The sequence below is a fragment of the Eptatretus burgeri genome, chromosome 15 (assembly GCF_056783735.1).
Source record: "Eptatretus burgeri isolate ZD-2024b chromosome 15, Ebu_testis_v1, whole genome shotgun sequence".
NCBI classification, from domain to species: domain Eukaryota; kingdom Metazoa; phylum Chordata; class Myxini; order Myxiniformes; family Myxinidae; genus Eptatretus; species Eptatretus burgeri.
Window position 1 is genome coordinate 30140096 of NC_140975.1, and position 26809 is coordinate 30166904.

The window sequence follows — 26809 nt, forward strand, 5'->3', positions numbered from 1 at the left end:
TTTACACGGAATATTCGTCAGATAAATATTTTCTAAAATATATTTCACGCACAGTTTACACACGATTTCGGAAGATATACAAATCGAAATGCGTGCCAGATTGACTGAATCGTTGATAACGCCTTCGATGTATTTTCCATATGTGAAGATGAAATTAAAATGCAAATAAAGCACAAAAACTTTCTGACGTATCAAATAATCATGGGAAATTATCGTTAAAGAAAAGTTTTCCATATGACGTCATCGAATGGCGACGCCGGAGAGACGCATGGCGTGAGGTGAACTGATGGTCTTACCGGTGAGGTTGGCCGTGTCGGGAGCTTGGTCAGCGCTGCGTGCCGTCACTGTGCGGGGCCTCATGCTTCCGGCGGGTGCCCGGAAACAACGGGACCCCAAAGGGATACCCAGACATGTCAAGATCAGGCAGAAGGCCACGCCGATCGGTGGCCCAACGTTCGTGCACCTCGAGGTGCTGGCGGCGGGTGGAAGAGATGCAGGGGCCGCTGTGCACGTCGCTTCGGAGTTCGGCAGGTGCGTGTTCATCATACCTGCTGCTGGTACAAACCATTCGTGGTTGGGGTATTTAATACGAGGATCACAACCCACCCTCACAAAACGACTATCTTTCTTTCAATGTTAATTTAAAACTGTCGATTAAACGATGTAGACGCGTGTATATATATATATATATATATATATATATATATATATATATATATATATATATATATATATATATATATATATATATATGATGACGTCATCAGTCAAGTGATTCAGCAGCCATATTGTTGTTTTTTTTAAAAAAAAACAATCCTTCAAAAATCTTCTTCTTTGAAGTGGCTGAAAAGATCGAGGCGAAACTTTACACGTATGACCACTGATCCATGAGGAACAAAAGCTTCACACATATGATGTCACGGGTCACATGGTTTGGCAGCCATATTAGATTTCCCCTAAAATCTATAAAAAAAATAAATTCTACAGAACGGCTGGACAGATCGAGGGGAAACTTCACACAAATGTTCTCCAAACCATGCGTGTACAAGATTGTAAGGGAATACAATTGATAGGTCACATAGTTTGGTAGCCATATTGGATTGAAGAAAAATATTTAATAATGTTTTCGCTGGAACTGCTTAATCGATGGATATGAAACTTCATATTTATGATCTAGTAGTGATGGGGGATACATATTTAAAATTTCAACTTGATCGGTGCATGGTCTGGCAGCCAGAATTATTTAATTTTTTTGATCGATGTTCTTTTTTGATTTTTATTTATTTATTATTGTTACGAATTTCGGTCCGCCCGGCGTGCGATCGGCCACGTAACTCGAATTGCGACAGCGTCACCCACCGGAACGGACAATTCAGTCGTGACCCTCCTTGGAACTACCGCCAGGAGCTAGTCACGGGTGGGTCTTTCGACCCCACCACAATCGTGCCAATCGGCCACCCGCGCAGGATAGGGTTGTTCGCCAAACTCGACCTACCTAAGTACCTGCGCGGGTAGTTAACAGGGCGATCGTACCTCGCCGCTGGCCGGTCTAGGACACGAACCGCTTAAGCGGTCCGTTCCGTGCTTCAGTGATAACCGAGCGATGTTATCGCCGGCCCTGACGGACGTGATTATTTACCGGGTGCTTACACCCCTCCTACCAATTCCTTCCGTAATGCAAGATGGAACTTTCAAACAAGGGAAAGGATGCAACGAAACGGGGAACAGTTCAACAAGCACATTTATTGCACACTCAGACAAGCACGTATTTTACAGCCATACAGAAAATCATGCACGTATAACAGTGAAAGCAATGAAAGCAAGCAAAGGCAGAGTTATAAATGAATACGAGCATTGAGAATGTACATGCACAGTCACTTACACAGGTCTACTTTACAAGACGGCGCCAACACACGCACTTACACAAAAGCAAAGGAAAAAGCCACCCTCAAAGGCAAGGGTGGCGGACAGGTCCGTGGACCAAATGTACATGGAACCTGGATGAGCGGCCAGGTCCACGAGACCGAAGGGTCTTACCCGCGCCCTCGTGGCGTGATGGCGGGCAAGCCGCAATTTCAGCATAGCTGCGCCTGGCTTCGTGCCCCTGGCGTGGCCGGTGAGCTCTCTCCAGCGTTCGGCCCCTGTCTGCCTTTCCCGTCTGCTTTGAGCTCCGTCTCCCGTCTCTGCCCCACCGACACTGCCGCACCGACACTGCCGCCGTCTGCCTCTTCGAGCTCCGTCCGGTTCTCCGACCCCTCCAGACTGCCACTCCACCGACCCGACTTGACTGCCGCTTGACTGCCACTTGACTGCCCCACCGACACTGCACTCGACTTGACTGCCGCTTGACTGCCCCGAGCTGCGTTGTGCTCGCGCTTATATAGGCCGGGAGAGGAGCGCCTATGCAAATTTGTGGATCACAGCGGGTTCGGAGGCGGGGCTACACCACCTGATGCTCAGCCATTGGATGGATGAAAAGTGGGCGTGAGTCATTCCTGATTTGTTTTTCGAGGCGAAAGGAACCCATTCACAACCCATGGCACGACATTCGGTAGAAAGGCGAAGGTGGTGGGAGTTTGCTGTGGTGGTTTGGGAAGGGTGTTGGTGGTGGCAATTTGGTTGCTGGCAGGCGTCGTTTGAGAATGGCGGTGAAGCGATGTTTGCGGGGTGGAGTTGTGGAGGTAAAGAGGTGAAGGTGGTGGCGTTTGAGTTGTAGTTGTTTGGGAATGATTGTGGTGGTGGCGATTTGGTTGTTGGGGGATGATTGGTCCAAAATAATGTTAGAGAAAAGAACAACGGCTATCTCAAAGGATCGCAGCCCGGTGAACACGGAAATCCCTCTAAACAACGGTGGGGAAATCTAACTACACATATACTTATCGTCATAACTGATCTAAGGACCCTTTATGGTGTATTGCGAATTTCCACAGCCATAACATTATTATTACTTTTTTTTTGAAAAGGGTTCACTTGGCTGTGCCTGGTTGGGTTTGAGGATAGAGGAGTAGCAGCTGAAGTACTAATCCTATCCAGGTTCCTCCTGATGACTTAATCTTTGCTTTTTGCTTGTTTGGGTTCCTTCTGATAACTCCAATGCCGGACTGTACCTATTTGGTCTTCCATTTGACTTGAAATGAATTTATTTAAATCCCATTATGAATTGAATTGAATAATAAAAAAATGTAATGGGTCTGGGTCAGGTGTTCGATCAAAGCGGGACGTCTTGGTACTCGATCATCACTGCCAGCAGTTATAAAGTGGCAGTTCTTATTATGTATCTTATTAATTACGTAACACAACAGTGCACAAGCACCACACAAAATACACCACATAAAACTACAAAAACACCATACAAAACAAGTCTTGGCATTGGTCTGCAATATCTGATTGCTCATTTTTTTTGTTTTTAATACAAATGTAAGAAAGTGTGGGGTCCCAGAGGTTGTTTTCCTCGGGGGCCGTACTGGCTCTTGTTGCCCCTGGGTGAGAAGGAAGCTTGGAGGGGGAAAGAGTGTGAAGGTTGCTTTGAGAGGGAGGGGAGACTATGAGAGTCGGCATGGTTAAGGGGCAGGAGGGTTATGGGAGAGGTGGGGAGAGGGGAGGGATGAGATTTGGTGGTGGTGTGGTAAAGAAGGGAACGGGCAGGGGGAAGTACAAGATTTGAGGGGTTGAGAAGAGGGGGAGATGTGATGAGAGGAAAGAAAGAGCATGTTTGAAATGTTGAGGAGTGTACTGATTGAGAGAGAGTGAAATATCTGTTTGGTTAGAATGGAGCCCACAGATGTTGGAACACCACACAGTTTGGGACACCATAAGAGGAGCTGATACTAAAGCAGAAGACAGTAAGGAGGTGCTCAGAGTGGAGGTGGGATGAGGTGTAAGGAGAGGCTATAAACAGGTGAGGAGGGAGATTTAAGGAGGTGTGGTGAATTGGCACTGAAGTTGGAAAAAAAGGGCGATTGATGGAACACGAACATGCATTGCAAACTGTGATTTAATAATTTTAAAGTCAGAGATATTTCTAAAGACATGACGTGAGGGATGCAATGAAGGAGAATTAAGAGAATGGAGAAAAGAAACGTTGTAACAGTTTGACTTTTTAAACACGGGATGAAGGAAAGGTTGAATTGAAAACGGTCTTTTGAAGAATAATAATGATAAGAAGAAGAAGAAGACGAAAAAGAAGAGTAGTGAATTACAATACAATACAGAGAACCACATGTGTGAAGGAGGAAGTTGAAACATTTTTGGAGATGCTATTTTTTGGGGGGGATAAAGAATGGGTAAAGGAAAGGTTGAAGAAAAAAATGGTGAAGGTGTATGGTGAATGTAGGTCGGCAAAAGTAGAAGGAAGATGGCAGATTGGTAAAAGAGGAAGGAGGAGGAAGAGTTAGTGCAGGGGGGCGCGGTAATTTGGTAATAGGAAATTTGGTCACGGTAAAACGGTCACAAGGTCATTTGGACAAGGTAATTTGGTCACAGTAATTCAGTCATGAGGTAATTTGTTCATGAGGTCATTTGGTCACGGTAATTCGGTCATGAGGTAATTTGGTCATGGTAATTCGGTCACAAGGTAATTTGGTCACAGTAATTCGGTCATGAGGTAATTTGGTCACGGTAAAATGGTCACAAGGTAATTTGGTCACAGTAATTCGGTCACGAGGTAATTTGGTCACGGTAATTCGGTCACAGTAATTCGGTCATGAGGTAATTTGGTCACGGTAATTTGGTCACGGTAAAATGGTCACAAGGTAATTTGGTCACAGTAATTCGGTCACGGTAATTCGGTCACTAATTCGGTCACGAGGTAATTTGGTCATGGTAATTCGGTCACAGTAATTCGGTCATGAGGTAATTTGGTCACAGTAAAATGGTCACGAGGTAATTTGGTCACAGTAATTCAGTCATGAGGTAATTTGTTCATGAGGTAATTTGGTCACGGTAATTCAGTCATGAGGTAATTTGGTCACGGTAATTCGGTCACAAGGTAATTTAGTCACAGTAATTCGGTCATGAGGTAATTTGGTCACGGTAAAATGGTCACAATAATTTGGTCACAGTAATTTGGTCACCGTAATTCGGTCACAGTAATTCGGTCATGAGGTAATTTGGTCACGGTAATTCGGTCATGAGGTAATTTGGTCACGGTAAAATGGTCACAAGGTAATTTGGTCACAGTAATTCGGTCACGAGGTAATTTGGTCACGGTAATTCGGTCACAGTAATTCGGTCATGAGGTAATTTGGTCACAGTAATTCGGTCACAAGGTAATTTGGTCACAGTAATTCGGTCATGAGGTAATTTGGTTATGGTAAAATGGTCACAAGGTAATTTGGTCACAGTAATTTGGTCACGAGGTAATTTGGTCACAGTAATTCAGTCACAAGGTAATTTGGTCACGGTATAATTATTATTCACTGCATTTAAGGCCAGTAAGGCCCAAGAGTAGTAATAAACATTTTCATTTCATGGCCGGTGAATCTTGTTGGCATAATGATGTATTGACCAAGTTTACTGAATACTATAATGGAATTGATTCTGTCTCTCTCAACTTTTAAATTCCAATTCCATTATAGTAGTCAGTAAACTTGGTCAACACGTCATTATGCCAACAAGATTCGCCGGCCATGAAATGAAAATGTTTATTGCTGCTCTTGGGCCTTACTGGCCTTAAATGCAGTGAATAAATAATAATAATAATAATAATAATAATAATAATAATAATAATAATACCATGACTGAATTACCTTGTGACCGTTTTACCGTGACCAAGTTTCCCATGACCAAATTTCCTGTGACCAAATTACCTACATTCAGTGCAGGAAGTCACGTGGTGATGTGGGGTTTGAGGTGAAAAGGGAAAAGGTTTTTTTTGTTGTATTTTTTTTTTTAAACATTTTAATACATGAAGCAAGGGGAGAGTTGGGAGGGATATAAGGAGGGTGGAGGAAAAAGTGTAAAACAGAAGTAATTTCCACAGCAGAAATACAATCCAATAAGGAGTAAAAACAGGAATAAACATGACCGTGCACATAGACGGGAAGACGGGTAGGCCTCAGGGAAACCTAATGTTTTTGACAACTTTTTGATAACTATTCAGATTTCATGTTTATATTGCACAAAGTTGTGGCATCTCAGTGGACCGACTCGTGCCCATTTGGATTCCTATCATAAATAAATAAGGAACCTGTACCCCTCCATTCCCTGGACTATCCGTTCTACACACACCCATGGTTCTCTGCATGTTTTTCAATTTAGGTGATGCTGGCAACATTTAATACCCATTCAAAGAGGCTTGAAGGGCTTTCTCCAATAAGCCACTGCAGTCTCTGTGGACATGGTTCACTTGTAATAGTAGCCTACTTGGAAGGACATCCAGCTATGAAGGAGCGATGATATATGAAAGTTACACGACTCCTATGGTTCATCATTGAAGCCTAAATCACATTTGCTCTACGGCTAGGATACGGCAGTCGTACCCCCCCCCCCCCTGAATTGACAAACGTGCGGCGGCCGCAGAGTTTCTGAGGTGGCCTCAGGGTGGCCCTACGCCGTATGGCTATATTTTACAGGCCGTAGGGGTCGCCGTGGAATTATAGCGTGGAGTTATAACTTTTTTCATTTCTACGTTGGCCGTAGCAATTCGACAAGCCAAGCTGTGATGTAGATGTGTTCCACGTCGACCGTACGTAGGGCGTACGGTGGGCTTGCGTTATTCGTGCGTCTGCCGTAGGCTCTTATCAATGAAAAATGAATTTTGCCAACCCCCAAAAATTACGGCGGCCGCACTATTTCCACGGTCACCGTAGGGTAGTCCTAAGGCGTCCCTGTGTTCAACGTACGGTGGCCTTGCGGTCTGTGTGACTACCTGCGGGCAACGCAGGGTCGACGCACGGTTCCCCTACGCCCGCCGTGCGTCCTACGTATGGCCTTCGTGGCAGTCTGCATCGACCGTGCGTCCACGGTGTGCTACTGCTAGAGATCGGAGTATAGGTGTTTGCCTCAACTCTGAACTGGTATATTCAGATGTGTATATATATATATATATATATATATATATATATATATATATATATATATATATATATATATATATATATATATATATATATATATATATATATATATATATATATATATATAGGGCAACGACAGCAGAAGTTGTGAGGGAGATAGCTAGGAAGGTACTTGGTGTGACATCTGGACAGAGGAAGGAAGATAAGGAGACTTGGTGGTGGAATGAGGAAGTACAGGAAAGTATAAGGAAGAAGGGGTTGGCGAAAAAGAAGTGGGATAGTCAGAGAGATGAAGAAAGTAGGCAGGAGTACAAGGAGTGGCGTCGAAAGGTGAAAAGAGAGGTGGCAAAGGCCAAGGAAAAGGCATATGACGAGCTGTATGAGAAGTTGGATACAAAAGAAGGGGAAAAGGATTTATACCGATTGGCAAGACAGAGGGACCGAGCTGGGAAGGATGTGCTGCAGGTTAGGGTGATAAAGGACGCAAATAGGAATGTGCTGACGAGCGAGGAGAGTGTGTTGAGAAGGTGGATGGAGTACTTTGAGGAGCTGATGAATGAAGAAAATGAGAGAGAGAGAGATAGAGATAGAGATAGAGATAGAGATAGAGAATCTGGAAGTGGGGTGGATCAGCAAGGATGAAGTGAGGACTGCTATGAAGAAGATGAAAAGTGGAAAGGTGGTTGGCCCAGATGGTATACCAGTGGAGGCATGGAAGTGCTTTGGAGAGATGGCAGTGGGGTTGTTAACCAGATTGTTTAATAAAGTCTTGGAAAGGGAGAGGATGCCGGAGGAGTGGAGATTAAGTGTACTGGTTCCGATTTTCAAGAATAAGGGTGATGTGCAGAGCTGTGGAAATTACAGAGGGATAAAGTTGTTAAGCCACACCATGAAGTTGTGGGAAAGAGTAGTGGAAGCTCGGTTGAGAGGAGAGGTGACGATCTGTGAGCAGCAATATGGGATTATGCCAGGAAAGAGCACCACTGATGCGATGTTTGCTTTGAGAATGTTGATGGAGAAGTATAGGGAAGGCCAGAAGGAGTTACATTGTGTGTTTATGGATTTATAGAAAGCTTATGATAGGGTGCCAAGAGAGGAGCTGTGGTATTGTATGAGGAAGTCGGGAGTGGTGGAGAAGTATGTGAGGATCGTGCAGGATATGTATGAGGACAGTGTGACAGCGATGAGGTGTGCGGTAGGAATGACGGACCGGTTTAAGGTTAAAGTGGGATTGCACCAAGGATCGACTCTGAGCCCTTTCCTGTTTGCAATGGTGATGGACAGGTTGATGGACGAGATCAGACTGGAGTCTCCATGGACTATGATGTTCGCGGATGACATCATGATCTGTAGGGAGAGTAGGGAGCAGGCTGAAGCGAGCCTTGAGAGGTGGAGGTACGCACTGGAGAGAAGGGGAATGATAGTCAGTAGGAGTAAGACGGAGTACATTTGCGTAAATGAGAGGGAGGCTGGTGGTATGGTGCGGTTGCAAGGAGTTGAGGTGGGGAAGGTGAATTGGTTTAAATACTTGGGATCAACTGTCCAATGTAACGGAGAGTGTGGGAGAGAAGTGAAAAAGAGAGTGCAGGCAGGATGGAGTAGGTGGAGAAGAGTTGCAGGAGTGATTTGTGACAGAAGGGTAGCTGCAAGAGTGAAGGGGAAAGTATAGAAGACGGTAGTGAGACCAGCTATGTTGTATGGTTTGGAGGCGGTGCCACAAACAATAAGACAGGAAGCGAAGCTGGAGGTGGCAGAGTTAAAGATGCTGCGATTCTCGTTGGGAGTGACGAGGATGGATAGGATAAGAAATGAGTATATTAGAGGGACAGCGCAGGTAGGACGGTTTGGAGACAAAGTGAGAGAGGCAAGATTGAGATGGTTTGGACATGTGCACAGGAGGGAAACGGAGTATATCGGGAGAAGGATGTTGAAGATGGAGCCGCCAGGCAGGAGGAGAAGAGGAAGGCCAAAGAAGAGGTTCATGGATGCGTTGAGGGCGGACATGTGGGTGGTTGGAGTGTCAATGGAAGATGTGGAGGATAGAGCGAAATGGAGACGGTTGATCCGCTGTGGCGACCCCTAACGGGAGCAAGCTGAAAGAGGAAGAAGAATATATATATATATATATATATATATATATATATATATATATATATATATATATATATATATATATATATATATATATATATATATATATATATATATATATATATATATATATATGAGCCTGGTGTTGGTGCAGTGGTTAGGGCAGCAGCTTGGGATCCAAAAGGTCCTGAGTTCAAGCCCCGTTGGACCACTGAATTAATACACCAGGGGGTTGACTCAGCCTGTCATCCTTCCGAGGTCAGTGAAATGAGTACCAGTGTACTGGGCCAGTGTAAACCCCGGTTAAAATAGGTGTACCATATCCCTGTGTTGTAAGAGGTGACCAGGGTTGCGTCAGGAAGGGCATCCGGCGTAAAACATGTGCCAAATCACTATGCGGATTATTTGGATTATCCGCTGTGGCGACCCGAAAGGGAGCAGCCGAAAGAAGAAGATGTATATATAGGTATGTATACCCACTCGTTACCATCTGTCTGGCCGTACGTTCGCCTTAGGGCCCCCCTGCGGTCGCCTTGCGGGCACCTTGAGGCTACCTTGCGTCTGCCTTGAAAATTCTATGACTGCTGCAGGGACGCCCTAAGGTCACTGTGCGACATCAAATCAAAGACCGTACGGCACCCCCACGTTTTCGGTCTCCACAATTTCTAAATACGCCGTGCGGCTCCCCGAAAAATAAAAAACATATGTGATTGCTACATTGTGTGACTGTGGAAACACTGTGGCCGCCCTATAACTGCTAGTGGCCGTAGATTTTGTAGACCCTATGGCCGCCGTGCCAAATGTGACTTAGGCCTGAATGATGATGTACATCAAAGTAAGGATGATTGTGATTTGAGTTGGTGGTGTTCCCTGCATGATGTCATCCCATCCATTCTTGTGGTTCATGATGAAACAGGTTGTGGTGCTGGGAGGGGTGTTTGGATACTTGGGAGTTAGGAGGGTGAACTTCTGCAGCAAGAAAGGTAATTTGGTTCCAACTTTGCTTTCGTTTACAAACAATCAGGTCAGGTCAGGTATGGGAGCATGTGCCAGAACAGCGCGTCGCTGCGTCCACTTTCCGCCGGTACTCCAGGGGCCTCAGTCTGGCCATCCCCCAGGCAGATGCCAGGCCCATCCCCAACTCCTTGAGATGATGGTCAACCTGCTGCAACCATGAGGCACGTGGTCGGCCCACTGGCCTCCTCCACTCATGAGACTCCCTCGCTGAGAGAATCTGGTGAGCAGGATCAGTGTCAAGAAAACGAGCCACATGTCCATACAGCCGCAACTGACGCTCACGGACTATGCAGGTAACAAATCTCATCCGAGTCTCTCTCAGCAACCGCTCGTTGGACACAAAATCTGACCAGCGATAGCCAAGGATTCTCCAAAGACACCTGGTACCAAAGGAATTAAGTCTCCGTCTCAGATCCTTGGTCAGAGTCCAAGTCTCGCACCCATAGAGCAAGACTGGAAGTACCAAGGACCTGAAGACTCGGACTTTCGTCCTCCCGCACAGGTACCGGCAGCGCCCCACACCCCATGATCCAGTGAATCCATGACTCCCCAGGCCCGACCCAGACGTCTATTGACCTCTGAGTCACAGCCAGCAGAGACATGAATATCACTGCCAAGGTAAGTGAATCTCTCCACAACCTCAACATCCTCACCACAAACAGACACAGACAGGACAGCAGCATCCAAGATGTCACCGAAAGCCTGGATCTTAGTTTTGACCCAAGAAACCCGTAATCCCAGCGGCTCCGACTCCTCATTCAGCACCTCGAGGGCCCCCAAAAGGATGTCTAAAGTCTCCGCAAAGATGACTGCATCATCTGCAAAATCAAGGTCCGAGATCTTGACATTCCCAAACGATGCACCGCAACTTGATCTCTCCGACATCCTCCCTAAAATCCAGTCCATACAAGTGCTGAAAAGTGTGGGGGCAAGTACACATCCCTGACGAACTCCAGTAACAATTGGAAATAAGTCAGAGATGGTACCACCACACTTCACAGCACTCTCAGTGCCAGAGTGGAGTTCAGACATCAGATCGATCAGTTTTGGTGGCACCCCACGAAGACCAAGAATCCTCCAGAGGACATCCCGATTCAATGAATTAAACGCTTTACAGAGATCAACATAGGCTGCAAGCAGCCCGTGCCGAAACTCTCGTCTGCGTTCGGTGAGGACACGAAGGGCAAGGATACAGTCAATCGTTGACCTCTTTGGTGTAAAGCCTGACTGCTCTGGACGCTGGTGCTCAAGCAGATGGTGGCGAACCCTATCAAGAATTATCCGAGCAAAGACCTTGCCCGGCAATGAGAGCAGCGTCACCCCTCGGTAGTTGTTGCAGTCTTGGCGATCACCCTTCCCTTTCCAGAGAGGGATAACAAGGCCCCTCTTCCAGTCATTTGGGATGATGCCTGTGTTCCAGGCAGAGCACAAAACTGCATGCAACGACACGGGTGCAGCATTTCCACCAGCCTTGAGAAGTTCGGCATGGATGCCACAGATCCCTGGAGCTTTGCCCCGTTTCAACTGGTTCACCGCAGCCCGTGTTTCCACAAGCGAAGATGGACCACAGTTGATTCGAGGGTCAGCAACAGGGATTGTAACACCCTTGACGTCCAACTCGACAGCTGGGGGATCAGCCTGGTACAACCGCTCAAAGTAACCGGCCCAGCGGGCCTTCACTTCAGACTCCTCTGTCAAGACCAGAGTCACAGGGCCAGGCTTAATGGCAGAGCTGAGCTGTTCAGGGAGCTGAGGAATTACTGTATGTGCCCTGAGGGTGGATGAGGAAGCCCATGTACGAGGAATACGTGAAGGGCTTGAGCATCACCTGTGGACGAGTGATTCTCATGCTCCACCACCCTCTGCTCTAACACCACCCTCTGCTCGAACTGCAGTGCTCCGAGGGATGGGCTTGGATGAACGTAATGCGCGAATTCCCCTGTAAGCGGGACGAGAATCACCTGTCCACAGGTGATGCTCTACCCCCTCACAGATTCCTCGCACATAGGCCTCCTTGTCCACCCTCAGTGCACGTACAGTTTTACGCCTCAGCTCCCTGAACAGCTCAGCTCTGCCATTCAGCCTGGCCCTGTGACTCTGGTCAATGGTATCCAGTGTCCCTTGAGAGACAAAATTCTTCTTTGCCCTGCGGTGAGCTCCAAGACATCCACCGGCAACATCAAGGACGGTGGTCTTGAAGGCGCTCCACAACTCTTCAGGACCCCCCAAAGCACCCAGACCCCCCAAGTGTCCACTCAGCCTGTTCGCAAACTCCTCAGCTACTCTCTCATCCCTGAGCTTGGCAACATCCAGCCTAGGCTGAGATGGTACCATTCTCCAGGATTTAAGGTGCAGCTTTAGAGTTGCTACAACAAGCCTGTGGTCAGTATTGAGGAACTGAGCACTCCGGAAGACCCTGCAGTTCTGGATCATCCTCCAACGACCGTCAATGAGGACATGGTGAATCTCCTTTGCCACACCGCCAGCGTTGGAATACCAAGTCCAGCGATGAGCTTGTGGGCGCTGAAACCATGAACCAGCCACCCTAAGTCCATGACTTCTTGCAAAGTCAAGGAACTTAGTGCTATTCTGGTTCATAGTTCCTGACCCATGGGGACCAACACACACCTCATAACCATCCCTATCAGTTCCAGTCTGCATTGAAATCCCCCAAGACTAGAAGTGTATCTCGTCTGGGGCACTGATCAACCACAGACTCGAGTGTGGCGTAGAATGCATCCTTCACGGTGAGATCACTCGCCTCAGTCGGAGCATAAACAGAGACCAGGGAAATGACACCTAAGGAGTGACGAATCCTTAATCTCATAATACGCTCGTTGACCGGTGTTACCTCAATTATCATTGGGGTCAGCTTATTGGACACAGCTACAGCAACTCCTTGGGTATGGTAACCATCAGAGCGACCAGACCAATAGTAGGTGTAACCACCCACCATTATCTCGCCGCAATCCGGTCTCCGAACCTCAGAGAGAGCTGCAATCCCGATGTCCAAACGCTTGAGCTCAGATGATAACAGAGACAGGTGATCATCCTCTCTTCGGGATAGGACATTCCAGGCTCCCACCCAAAGGGACCGCCTCAGGTTAACCCAAGGAGACCGCCGTCTGGTGGACGACACCACAGCACCACTCCAACAAACTCTCCCGCAATCTGACCCAGGGATGTTACCCCGTGGTTTCCCTCCTATCATCAAAGATTGGGGGTCCCAAAGGTTTTGCCCCAATCCCGTCATCCGGTGAGCTGCCCTGTGAAGGGAAGCTGCACAGGAGGTACTCCCACGGAGTGGGTTTTCAGATTTTTTTTGCGTTTTTGCGTTTTGCGGAATGAAGGGTTTTACGGTGGCCGGAGTGCAAATCCTGCCACCAACCTCCTAATAAGAAGTAACCCAACTGCAGGAGGATGTCTGCAGACACAGTTGGGCACTAGATATGGATGGCCGTTGGCTCACAAAAAGCTCCTCCGCCCTTTGACAGGTTTTGTTTTTAATCCTGCTGGGTGTCCATATCCAAACACCTCCCTCACCAGAAAACCTGGTGGGGGATACGGTTTAGTCGCCGACAACCCGACATTGGAACAGGTTAGTACAGGTTTACATGGTACCTGTAGCAGGTCACAGATCGAACCTGACCTGACATCAAACAATCCTTTGCTTTATATGAGGACCAAGTAAATTTGGAGGCAGTATTTATTACCTCCGCCACTGAAGGTGGACATCCATCCATTGGGACCCAATTCGGGGCAGAGCGTTGGTGCTGCCGAATCAGTCTCCTTGGCTATTGGACACAATGCTGGACGGGTCGCCACTCCGACACAGGATACCAGCAAGCTGGCACTCGTTTTGCCGACTTCAGAAGGATGACCGGCAGTCAACCCCACCTGGTATTAATTCAACTGCTGAGTGGGATTTGAACTCAGGATCCTTGGATCCCAAGCCCACACCGCCAGCGTTGGAATACCAAGTCCAGCGATGAGCTTGTGGGCGCTGAAACCATGAACCAGCCACCCTAAGTCCATGACTTCTTGCAAAGTCAAGGAACTTAGTGCTATTCTGGTTCATAGTTCCTGACCCATGGGGACCAACACACACCTCATAACCATCCCTATCAGTTCCAGTCTGCATTGAAATCCCCCAAGACTAGAAGTGTATCTCGTCTGGGGCACTGATCAACCACAGACTCGAGTGTGGCGTAGAATGCATCCTTCACGGTGAGATCACTCGCCTCAGTCGGAGCATAAACAGAGACCAGGGAAATGACACCTAAGGAGTGACGAATCCTTAATCTCATAATACGCTCGTTGACCGGTGTTACCTCAATTATCATTGGGGTCAGCTTATTGGACACAGCTACAGCAACTCCTTGGGTATGGTAACCATCAGAGCGACCAGACCAATAGTAGGTGTAACCACCCACCATTATCTCGCCGCAATCCGGTCTCCGAACCTCAGAGAGAGCTGCAATCCCGATGTCCAAACGCTTGAGCTCAGATGATAACAGAGACAGGTGATCATCCTCTCTTCGGGATAGGACATTCCAGGCTCCCACCCAAAGGGACCGCCTCAGGTTAACCCAAGGAGACCGCCGTCTGGTGGACGACACCACAGCACCACTCCAACAAACTCTCCCGCAATCTGACCCAGGGATGTTACCCCGTGGTTTCCCTCCTATCATCAAAGATTGGGGGTCCCAAAGGTTTTGCCCCAATCCCGTCATCCGGTGAGCTGCCCTGTGAAGGGAAGCTGCACAGGAGGTACTCCCACGGAGTGGGTTTTCAGATTTTTTTTGCGTTTTTGCGTTTTGCGGAATGAAGGGTTTTACGGTGGCCGGAGTGCAAATCCTGCCACCAACCTCCTAATAAGAAGTAACCCAACTGCAGGAGGATGTCTGCAGACACAGTTGGGCACTAGATATGGATGGCCGTTGGCTCACAAAAAGCTCCTCCGCCCTTTGACAGGTTTTGTTTTTAATCCTGCTGGGTGTCCATATCCAAACACCTCCCTCACCAGAAAACCTGGTGGGGGATACGGTTTAGTCGCCGACAACCCGACATTGGAACAGGTTAGTACAGGTTTACATGGTACCTGTAGCAGGTCACAGATCGAACCTGACCTGACATCAAACAATCCTTTGCTTTATATGAGGACCAAGTAAATTTGGAGGCAGTATTTATTACCTCCGCCACTGAAGGTGGACATCCATCCATTGGGACCCAATTCGGGGCAGAGCGTTGGTGCTGCCGAATCAGTCTCCTTGGCTATTGGACACAATGCTGGACGGGTCGCCACTCCGACACAGGATACCAGCAAGCTGGCACTCGTTTTGCCGACTTCAGAAGGATGACCGGCAGTCAACCCCACCTGGTATTAATTCAACTGCTGAGTGGGATTTGAACTCAGGATCCTTGGATCCCAAGCCCACCACCCTAAGAAGGTGGACCGAGGTTATGTTTTCACCCCTGCCTGTGTGGTTGGTCTGGTTTTCAAGTATATTTGTTGGTCTGGTCTCTGTGTGTCTGTTTGTAAGTCAATTGCCTGCAGGTCACATTTTTTATTCTGATCGTCACAAAACTTAACCTCCTGGTAGAGGTAGTGACAAGCTGGAAGCCCATTGTTTTTGTGGGCAATAGGTCAAAGGTTCGTCTCAAACATTGTCAATTTTCAGCCGATTGATTTGATATAGTACGTGTTTGCAACGCCAAAACTACAGGGCCAATTGCCACCAAACTTGGCACATTTACCAAGTTTAACCTAATGGTGAACATGGGTGACTTGTTTTATTTATTTATTAAATATCATTAATAGTGATGATCTTGGTAAATTAAATTCTAAATGAATTAAATTAAATTCTCAACTGGTCCTCCTTCGGCTTTATTATGCTTGTTCATCGCGAGTTTGTTCTTTCAAGTTTGCACATTTTCAGAGGTAATGCTCAGATTGTTTCCTCCGGAGGATGGACTCGATATGATTGGTGATGAGCTGGTGTACCACACTGATGCTACATCAGCCTTCATTATGCCTGGTATCCGGTTTACATTTTGTATCCCACTTGTAAGTTAAATCTGCATCTGCAGCTGAACCCAAATCTAATTGGCTTGTTCTTGTCACCTATTCGACTCGTCCAACAAGTTTTGTCAGAACCCATCGACAACTTTTTAAGAAATCATGCTATTTATCATTTTTGTCCCGATCTCTCAATGGTGAAGAATGACTTCTGAAAAGAATATATATTTTTTTCATATCTGGATCCAGATCCAGATCGGATCTTCACCAAAATTGAATCAACTTGTCCCCGTCACACACTCAATGTGCCCACCAAGTTTCGGCCAAATCCGTCCTTAACTTTTTGTGAGATGTCATGCTCACAGACGAACGGGTGAAAACATAACCTCCGTGCACCTTCAGTGGCAGAGGTAATGAGGAACTCGGTGAATAAGATGTGTGTTCGTTATCATTATACGTTCTCTTAAACTGGGGACAAAACTGCCCTCCAGAAACAGAGGCTGAAATTGCATGTTCAGGGGTCGGCCAGTGGATTTGTAATCGAGCCGAATTTTCTCAACAGACAAAACAATGTCTTCAACGTTCTCTCGGGGGCAGCCGATGTGAGAAGAAGGAGATGCAACAATATACATTTTCTTGTTGAGCCCTCATGTGTCACGTCGATGGATATATGATTGCCAATGAAAGCAAACGACAATCCCGCCTTTTCACTTGGAATTATCCTTAAGTTGTGAATTATAAACCACGGTCCTCGAGGGATAAAAAAACAACAAAAAAAAACTATTTATGCTCATGCGAGATTATAAAAGCTAAAATAAACAGCTCATGCAAGATATAAAAGCTTATGCAAGATTAAAAAAAAAAACAGCAGTGCACTTTTGCTTGAGCATGTGTGACTTTGCAGGATTAGTCCAAATGATGCTTCACCAAAACTTGGAACTTGAGGCTTAACGTTATCTTCTGGGGTTAATGGGTCAAGGCAAAGAACTTCACAGACAGTATTGTAATGGAAACCCATTAACATCGTTGTAACTCTTCTTTTGTGCAGATATCTTTTTAACTGTGGTGAAGGTATCCAACGTCTGGTGCAGGAATTCAAGTAAGCCATTTTACTTGAAGTGTTTGCTTTGGCCTTTCTATTTCTCTTATGGTGTGTGTGTTGGAGGAGGGGAGTAACTTTGACGAGCAATCAAAATGGTGTATTGTTCTGCTGCAGGGTGAAAGCGGTACGTATGGAGAATATTTTCATCACCCGTATGGATTGGAGCAACATTGGAGGCTTGCCAGGTATAGATTCTTCCATCTGATTGACCCAGTGTTGTTTGAATATATTGTAGTGAGAGGCAAAATTGAGGCTTTGTTGTCAACCAGAGTGGCAAAGATGATTCTGCCAGCAGTTGTGTTCTTTGGATAAATAGACATGCTCAGGACTCTGGTGTGTATGATTCGTGATGCCAAGGCTTTACTTGTTTGTTTGTTTATTTGTTTGCTTGTTCGTTTATTTGTTTATTTATTTATTTACAGGCTCCAATGCTCATACTGGAGCTGCTGCACACATGAACATACAGACAAATATACGTGACACAACACAGTCTGACTGCAAGACGAGACAAATACATCCACTGAGCTTGGTGGCAAGTGCCGTCACTTCCCAGGGTTCTCTGGGTACCAGCGACATCACAACAATGGTGCCGCCTTTCTCACCGCACTCGGCAGGCATTTCCGAAGGAGGAATTTCCTCCACCCCATGGATGCCAACCTCGAGTTTTGTCCATGCTTTATCCTTCTGAATGCCCAGTAAGGAATCGGCACGTACCATTTTTAGTCTTTCGTATGACTCGGCCATGGTTTGAGCCACTGACCTCTCAGACTTCGAGCTGATGCTCCAACCCATTGCACCACCGAGTCTCTTTTGAACCATTTCTCCAGTGAGAGCACTTTGTATACCTGTCAGCGTTTTGTGGGACTGATTCTCAAGTCTGCTGAAACTGCCCTTTTTGATTTTATATCTTGTTCACCAGTTTATTTATTTTTATTTTAATCGATTGAGACTCAAATTTTAATCCCTTTTCCCAGCTGACTGAATATTTTTCCACGTTCCAAATGTATTTCTCACAATGCGCTGCGGTAAAACTTCCACACAGTCCATGAGCGTTTTCTCACACTTTATACATTGTGTTTGATTCTTCATCATAAGGATTACTCGCAAGCTAAGATTATTATACTCCCTCTTATCCATTTAGTCGTAAGTGTCGTGCACACGGACAGTCGGACAGCTCAGCAATTTTCCCGTCGCACACCTCTCCATTGCCCTTCTCTTTTTCTCGACGCTGGGACATTTGTGCTGTTCGCTCCTGTTTTTCTTTCCAATCCTCCAGTGATGCATAGGCAGGGGCTTCAAGTACTGGGTGTGCATCTACAATTCGCACGTGGAAATTCCTCTGTTTTAAAACTGGAGGCAATGCTTTCACAAACTCCGTGGTATGAAAATCTATTTCCTCACGCCAGTAATATTTTAATATTACCAATATATTTACAGAAGTATGTTTTTTTGAAAGGAGAGAGATTTCCTCACAGCTGAGATTGCAAATGGAAATTGCGCACGTATTACAATGAACGGAGTCGGTATTTTCTTCATTCAGAAACTCTACCTGGTGGGGTCATAGTCACAGTCACAGTCACAGTCACAGTCACAGCATGGTGTTTTGTGTTGAAGTGCTGTGCGATTGTATTTCTGTTAAATCGTTGAATGTTATACATGATTCCTGCTGCTGTTTTTAATTTGTGGTTGTGCTGTATTGTAGTCTTGCAGCTCTCAGATGTACTGTTGATACAGAAGAAGCAGTATTGAAAGAAAAATGTATAGATGTGGAGTTTGCCATCTTTGGTGGTGTCTTGTCCAAAGTTGGGGAAAACCTTTATTTGGAATTTTTTTTAATTTAACATTTTGGAAACGGCACATTTTTGGAAATTTAACCTTTTGGAAACGAATGTACGATAATTATTTAATTTCCTAAGTGATTCTTCACCATTGAGAGATAGGGCCAAAAACGATATAGTACTGCATAGCATGATATTTCAAAAATGTATTGGGCCCGATATGTTCTCATGGATCAGGAATTATATGGCGGAGGTATGTGCTCCACCTTGTGCCCTTCTAGTTTTTTTTTTTTTTTAAATAAGGTCTAAGGCTGGTGGAGAAGCTGTTACATAAATCTTGCAGCCAAACGCATTAGGTGTGTGATGTGGGTGTCAGCGACACTATTTTGGGATTTCTTTGTTAGGTTTTTTTTTCTTCACTTTTTTGGGGGGGCCATTCAAGGAGAGCCCCCAGCCACCCCCTTTCGCACATTCATGGGATGCCAATAAACAGGGTTTATCCATTTTCTGTCCTCTAAATACTGACTGTCGAGCGAGGTAGCATCAGGTATGATTTTTAATGTCTTTTGTTGGACTGAGCCAGGGTGGACTCAAACTGCCATCTGACCAGACTCATCACAACCACTAGCTACACGGTCTGATTGCGAGACACTCCAGCGCTTGCACACCCGACAACATACATTCGCAACACAGTTTTTCCAGAAAATAACTGGGCTTGCAGCGAGTGGTGGTACTCACAATGATCCCTCAAAACTATGATCATACATCAAGAGGTCCACAGGTGAAGTTCCTCTTTTGCAGGTGGAAACTCAAGCTACCTCCAAATGTTGCAGGCAGCCATGATTATAATATTTCGAGCCCTGTCTGTCCATTTATAATAATTATTGATTACTAGTTCAGAGCAATTTCTTTCTTTCTTTGAATTTAATTGGCTTTTGGGAACGGTTGGGCTGAGGGTGAGTTGTAAAATAAGATTGGCCATGTTAAAATGTATGTTTGTTTCATACCTGTTGATGGATGAACCTGAACCATGACCTGTGCCCTAGTGTGCTATGTTTATATCTCTTTCCGTTATTTTTGTATTCCAGGAATGATCCTTACGCTGAACGATACCGGCCTTCCAAGCTGCCGGTTATTCGGGCCTCCGGAATTGGTATGTTTCATTTCTAATTACCAAGTAAGGTTCGCTTGCTCAAGTTGAAGAAATTCATCTTGGATCCCTGAAAGTACCTCGTTCCTTTCTCTGGAAATTTTAGGACGAAGAAATTGTTGATAGTTTGTTCAGAGTTATTGCGATCTTGTAAGGGGGAAAAAAACCTCAGACATGATGATGTTATTATTTCCGTGTTAATTTTGTCTTTCACACCATGCACAATTTTAACAGAACTCCTTTCTGGATGGCATGAAGACCTTTAGTTCTCCTTTGACGATAAAGATAGGTAAGTGCAGATTTGGTTGTTGTATTTAGATAATATTTGTGATGCTTTTTGCACTCTGCCAGCCTTCTTTTGGTTTTGGATGGGGGAAGGGATGAAAGGGTGGGGGTGGGGTGATGTTTGCTAATCTTGTGCTCGTTGATCCACTACTTGATATGTCTGCAAGTTGTTTATCAATTATCTAACGGTGTGTTTGGGCATATTACTGTGATAACTCGTCATTCATGAATCGATGTGTCAGTGATAAAGAAAGGTTTACCTGTTGGAGCATCACAGATATGATGGGGAAACTCGTCACCACGCTCTCATCATCCCCACGACATGGAGTTTGATCGACGTGTGTCTCATTCAAACATAGTGCTCTCTGTGCGCAGATGTACAATCCTACAAGGAGCCCATGTATGTGGACAGTACGATGTCTGTCCAACAAATACCCATTTTCAGTAAGTTATTCTGCATCATGCAAATTGATACGTCACAATTATCCAACAGATTGTCGTACAACTCAGAGACTTGTACAAACCTGTTGACATGTGTGACCCCTTTGCTTTTTTTTTTCAAGGAATATGATGGTGATGCTTTTTAGTTTTGATGAATTTTTTTCAAATGTATTTCTGCATTGAATGTTTTTCATTATTCTAATGATGTGTACCTTTCTTCCCCCCCCCCAACCCCATGCCCTGCCAAATGGCAAATTGTCGTTGAAAGGTGAAAAAGCAGACTCTGAAAACCCTACCGTTGTATCGTACCTTTGCAAGGTAAATAACAATACCATTTGCAAGTGTATTGTAAGGTTACGGATTAGGCAAGATAAATATAAATATTTATCTTCTTGTTCTTGTTCTTCACATGGTTCTCATAATACTGTGCGTTTTAATGGGAGTCTGTGGTAGTTTATGCAAATGTGGTAAATGCCGGACTTTTTCCACCACTGTCCGTTCCAGGTGCGTGAAAAACCAGGAGGGTTTTTGCGAGAGAAAGGAGCAGCACTTGGTTTGCCAATGTGAGTGTCTTTTGTGACCTTGTCCTGGTCAATTAGGTAAAACTGATTAATTCTTTGGGATCGTATGGATTTCAATCCCCTTTTCAGATTTTATCTTCATCCTTCCTCTCCCCCCCCACCTCTGAGCCCCACACTCCATCCCACAAGCTTGTATTAAATGTTTTGCAAGAAATGTCCTGAGTGAACTTTTTATTGATATGCACTGAAGGCCTGTGTCTGTGTCTGTTAGCGGGATAAGTTAAACAATGTGTTTTATCAACTGAAAGACTATAAAAGTGTTTACATCACGCCAACAGAAGTGCTGCTGCTGTTTCGAGCATTAGCCCATTGTCACAGCAAAAGCGTCTTTATTATTTTTATTTTGTTTATTAGTATTTTTTTTCCTTTCTCTGATGATGGGTTAATGCTCCAAGCACCCAGCCGGTCATCATTTCCCATAATCTGACTTTCAATGGGCATGATCCTTTATCAACCACATTTTCTAAATGTTTTGGAGTAAAAGCTCATGCCAAAGATTTTCTTTCAAGGTCCACAGAATCAGAAAATCATGTTTGGTTTAATGAATAGATATGACTTCACTTCACACTTGATCATCGTTCTATTCTTGAAAGGAAGATTTTAATGGTTTTTTTTTGGTGCTCTTTCATGCTCTATTTGCCATGTCCGGAGGGACCCCCCTCCCAAAAAACGGTCAAATTTGGCCCCGCCCTTCCCATGACATCATCTTGACCTCGGGTTCAGCCATGTACGGTCTGACAGCGCTTTAAACATCATGATTTTGTCTGTCGTCATAATCTAGTGATTCTTGATCAGAAAGTTCTTTGTCAAATTAACTTTCTGACGAGTCTGAGGTAAGTTGTGTAGGCCTTATCCATTGCGTGCTGACAATCTTTCCCTCAATTACGTCATAGCAGTTTTCTGGAATTTTTAGGGGCCGTACCTGACAGGCTAGCTTTTGTAACACCTCAAAAATTATTCGAATTAAAAACCACGTTCAGTTCTTTGTTTATAACTTAAAAATCAATATAATCACATCAAAAAAATAAAAATTCTGATTCTGTGGACCTTTAGGTAACATGCCACAAAGGTGTCTCGACTGCTCAGGCAATTTCCTCCATCGGCACCATCTGCAGTTTACATACCCAAGTCCATCGACTGTTTATGGCATAATCCAAGGTCAAATCGTTTTACTAAAAAGAAAGAGGGTCCTCAGCAAATGCACATCATTCCGGCAAGAAAAGGGAGAAAACCTGAACCTTTTTCTCCAATTGTACTTTGTCGTTAGCACGCAGTTGAACATTATACATTCTGATAATTTATTTAAAAAGCAAGAAACGTGAGTTGTTTTTTTTTTTTCCAAAACCTCGACATGACAGACAATGCGAGCAGGAGGTGACACGCATTTATTAACTTTGACCTCAGTTTTATTATGATCAAACAACCGTCTCGAAGAGCGGTGATTACCTGCCTTCGAGATGAGAACGCTTTAAAACAGTTTTCAAAACTAACTTGTGTATTGCATGCATGTGTGTGCACTTGCCTTCCGAGATACCACCTTCCGGGGGCTAACGGCATAGCTCCGAGTTGTAGTCTCCCTTGAGCTGTCTGGTCTGTGTTAGATTCTTGATCCGAGTGAAAACCGTCATGCTAGTGCTTTGAGGGTTGGGTCACGGTTTATAGTCCCATCAAGAATCAAACCCAGACTTTTGTTTCTCGGCCAAAGCACAGCTTTACCACACTATTGTTTTTCTGAGATGTAGACAACTATATATCAATCCACAACTATATATTAATTATTTTTTTCCCCCATTCCCTCCACCTACTATATTCTGGGTCCATGCTGTGTTTCTATCTCTGTGTCTGCACTTTTTGTTTGTTAATTTATTGATGTCACCAGAAAATTTTTCTCACTAAAAAACATAACATCCTTGGATATTGGGATGCGAAATCTAATGTCACTATCCAAGCAGTCATTGATTTAATCATTCAAGTTTGTTTTGGTCTCTTTTGTTGATTAATCTTGTAAAGACCGTAAGATGGAGATGATTAACTTCCCTCAAGTTGTTGAAGCCAAAGCAGTGTCAAATACACTTGCATGTCTTAAAGCCTTTTTATTATCTTGCCAAAACGAAGTTTTTGCAAGATATGTTAGTCAGCTTGTATGTTTTTTTTTTGTTTGTTTGTTTGTCTGTAATCACGTATAAAAAATTCTGCAGAGCACAGTTATCATTGGAAATTTTTGTAATTTCGCATATCAGAGGTCTATAGAGGTCCCTTTCAGCGCATAAAATTTTGAAGGTCAAGGTCAAAGGTCAAGGTCACTTTGTCGCAAATCAGGGGAGTAGACGAAACCCTTATTTTTTGAGTAATTTTGATCGGATCGTCTTCAAACTTCATGGGAATATAGTTCATGGTCTGGCGCTCAGCTGATTAATTTTTGGTGGCGATTGGCCTTGACCTTCATGGTTAGCGCCTCAGGTCAAACATATTTGACCCCAAGGTCAAATTTTCATTTTTAGGAAGCATATCGTGTAGTACCTCAAATTGAACACCTCGATGAGTGCTTTCTAGATATGTCAAGCTTGAGACATTATGACATAATTTGGTGATGTTATGAGGCAAACGCATATTTTTCATGGTTACTCTGTAGAACGATTCTCATCGGAATCTCTCATAGGCAGATATTCCTCAAGGAGTCGCTCCTGGTGGATAGCAGCTCTGTTCACCTCAGTGTGACCTTAAAGAAGTCACACGTGGTCACCTTTTGGCAAGATACGTGTCACCCTGCGGGTGACATTGGTTTATTTTTATTTATTAATTTTTTTGAATGTCTTTCTAATCCTTTTAATTTACACGAGATGTAAAGCGGCAAAAAAATTGGTTCTGGGCATATTCCTCTGTATCTGCAAAACAATTGTGTCCATTTGATTGCATTGAGAGATCGCAAGCACCTCTGCTTGTTGATGTTGTGTCTTTACGTTGTCTTTGTTTTTGCATGTCGTGACGCACGCACATATTGCCGAGTGCAAGTTTGATGTTGGCTGAGTGACCACTGGAATGCCGGGGTTCTGTAATTTTAAACGTTATTGAATCCAAACTAAGGCCTTTGATTCCCATCTCACTACCTGCTCCCCCACCTTACCTCCACACCCCCCACTACTAAGGATGCTTGAGCAAAGGTTTTGCAAACCTCTTTGCAATACATTTTGTTTACTCCATCGATAGTGTTTTGCTTTCAGCTTTCAAATTGATAAACTCTTCCTCCGTTGCACATCGCCGCCTCGAGCCAAACGTAACGGTTGATATAACTGCTGATGCAGTTTCCGTTTATTTAAGACATAGTTCATTAAGTTTGATTGGATTATTACAAGTTTGAATATGTACTTGGTGAGATATTAAAGCAATTATTATTTTTATTTTTTTCTAACGAGAATTGTTCCCGTGGGATCCATTATACGCACAAATTATATTTTACGGTGAGAATTTCCTTGCAAATACACAAGCCTTTGATTGGTTATGTGGTCTTGATGTTTTTGCACGGGCACTCCTGCAGGAATTCTCCAGAACTCGGCACCATGGTGAGGCAGTGGAAGGAAGGCAAGGCCGTTCATTTTGATGGGCGAGAGGTATGTCTGTGCAATGTTTACGATTACCAGTTTGTTTTTCAGTGAGGGTGAAGATATTGCTGATGGTGTGATGATTTTGTTTTCCTTTCCGTACAGTTTGCACGATTTTAGATCTTGCACAATATCCCCATTTTTAGTTTTGACTTTGCTTGTACTGCGTCGCATAGTATTGGTCCAAGTCTTTTCACTAACCCGCTGGCCAGGCGTGCCTTTAGACTGGAGCTAATGAGAGAAGGAATTTGGTAATTGGTCAGTGTGCCGGTGATGACCTGCCGAGTCTTTATCGGAAGATGCAGTGGGATCTTGAAACGACTGCCGGCCATCGATGGCGGCAGATGGATTCTCGGTTTAGCAGGCTATCCAAAGGATGACACACTCATTGACAAAACACCCTGCTTTGGAGGCACTCGCTTATGCAGTTTGGGTCCTAAGTGAGTGTGTTTATAGTCCAGCTGCGAATGAAACCCAGACTAGACTGCTCGATCCTTGAAGGTGAGCATTTTCCCTCTGCGCCATCCCATCGTATACACAATACAAAGCGAGCTTTATCCTGCGGATTGTTTAAAAGGACAAACGCAAGCTCACCTTCAGTGATTTTAAATTCCTTGCCGTGTAACTTTTGATTATTCTTGGACAAACAAAGCGACGTGTTTACATTTTGAGATTTCGACCCCATAGCCAAATGTTTACCCTTGCATAGATAAATTATCGGGCTAAAGACATTTGAACATATTTCGTAAAAGCAGAAACAACATATGGAATGTGCTCATGACCGTTGTGATGGTGAATTTGCTCAAGATGCCAGCCTTGTCCCAAATGTACTGTGAAGGTCTTGCTATTTATATATTGTATATGGATTTTCCACATTACCTACCTGTGCTTGGACTTCAGATCAACTTTTCTGAGTGGATGTATTAAAAAATTTCGTTTGAAATTGAAAGTTGCAGAGTGTGCACTTAATATTTGGCACTTGTGCTTGTTTAGTTGTATTATGGGAGGATTAATCTTGAAGTCCATCATGATTAAGTTTCCCTTCTGGTTTAGTTTCAGAAATTGGTCATGCATTTAATGCCATACTTTGAACTGAACCTTAAGCCAGTCCTGTCTGCATTCAGATTCATGTTTATATTCGATGCTGTGGCATTAATTTGAAATAAATAGTTGGTTTTTGGATCTGGTACAGTACATATTTTGTTCTGCCAACAGACCAAATATAAAAATACAATTTACTCTGCAGGTTTAATACCATGAAGCAATGGCGTTTGGTCTAGAGTCTTGTGTCACTAGTTCCTTGCAAAGAACTTCAATGCAGGATGACTCCATTCACCCCATCAAGCCTGCACAATGGTTGCAAATATACTATCCTTTAAAAATGCTGAATGTCAAGTGAGGAAGCAGCATGTTCCATTTTTAAGTCTTTGTTATGACTCGGCTGGGGTTCGAACTGCTGACTTCCCAGAGTCAAAGCGGACGCTCTAACCATTACTTCATGGAGTCTGGTTCAATCCTAGTTCATGACAGGTTCCACCCACAATGTTAACACTTTGCATTTGCCCTTTGGCATATATGGCATTTTAAAAGTGAACCTTCAAAGTCTGTGGAAACGATCACAGCTTGAAAGTAATTTCTTCGCTGTAGTTTGCCTTTTCATGTTGCTTCCTTGAGAATACTTTGCCATCATGTACTGCAGGAAGAAAACAAAGGGTTGGGGTTTGGGTCGT

At 44.5% G+C, this 26809-nt stretch overlaps 1 protein-coding gene across 1 annotated transcript in view; it reads left to right on the forward strand.

Annotated features, from left to right (window-relative positions):
• Window positions 1-229: 229 nt before the first annotated feature.
• ELAC2 (elaC ribonuclease Z 2) overlaps window positions 230-26809 on the forward strand; it is a 103735-nt gene continuing 77155 nt past the window's right edge. Inside the window, exons 1-9 of the mRNA XM_085857167.1 lie at window positions 230-531; window positions 17192-17242; window positions 17360-17430; window positions 20112-20176; window positions 20408-20462; window positions 20834-20902; window positions 21168-21217; window positions 21404-21462; window positions 25016-25088. Coding sequence (XP_085713293.1) covers window positions 287-531; window positions 17192-17242; window positions 17360-17430; window positions 20112-20176; window positions 20408-20462; window positions 20834-20902; window positions 21168-21217; window positions 21404-21462; window positions 25016-25088 — 738 coding nt within the window. The 5' untranslated portion in view covers window positions 230-286. The remainder of the gene's footprint in view (window positions 532-17191; window positions 17243-17359; window positions 17431-20111; window positions 20177-20407; window positions 20463-20833; window positions 20903-21167; window positions 21218-21403; window positions 21463-25015; window positions 25089-26809) is intronic.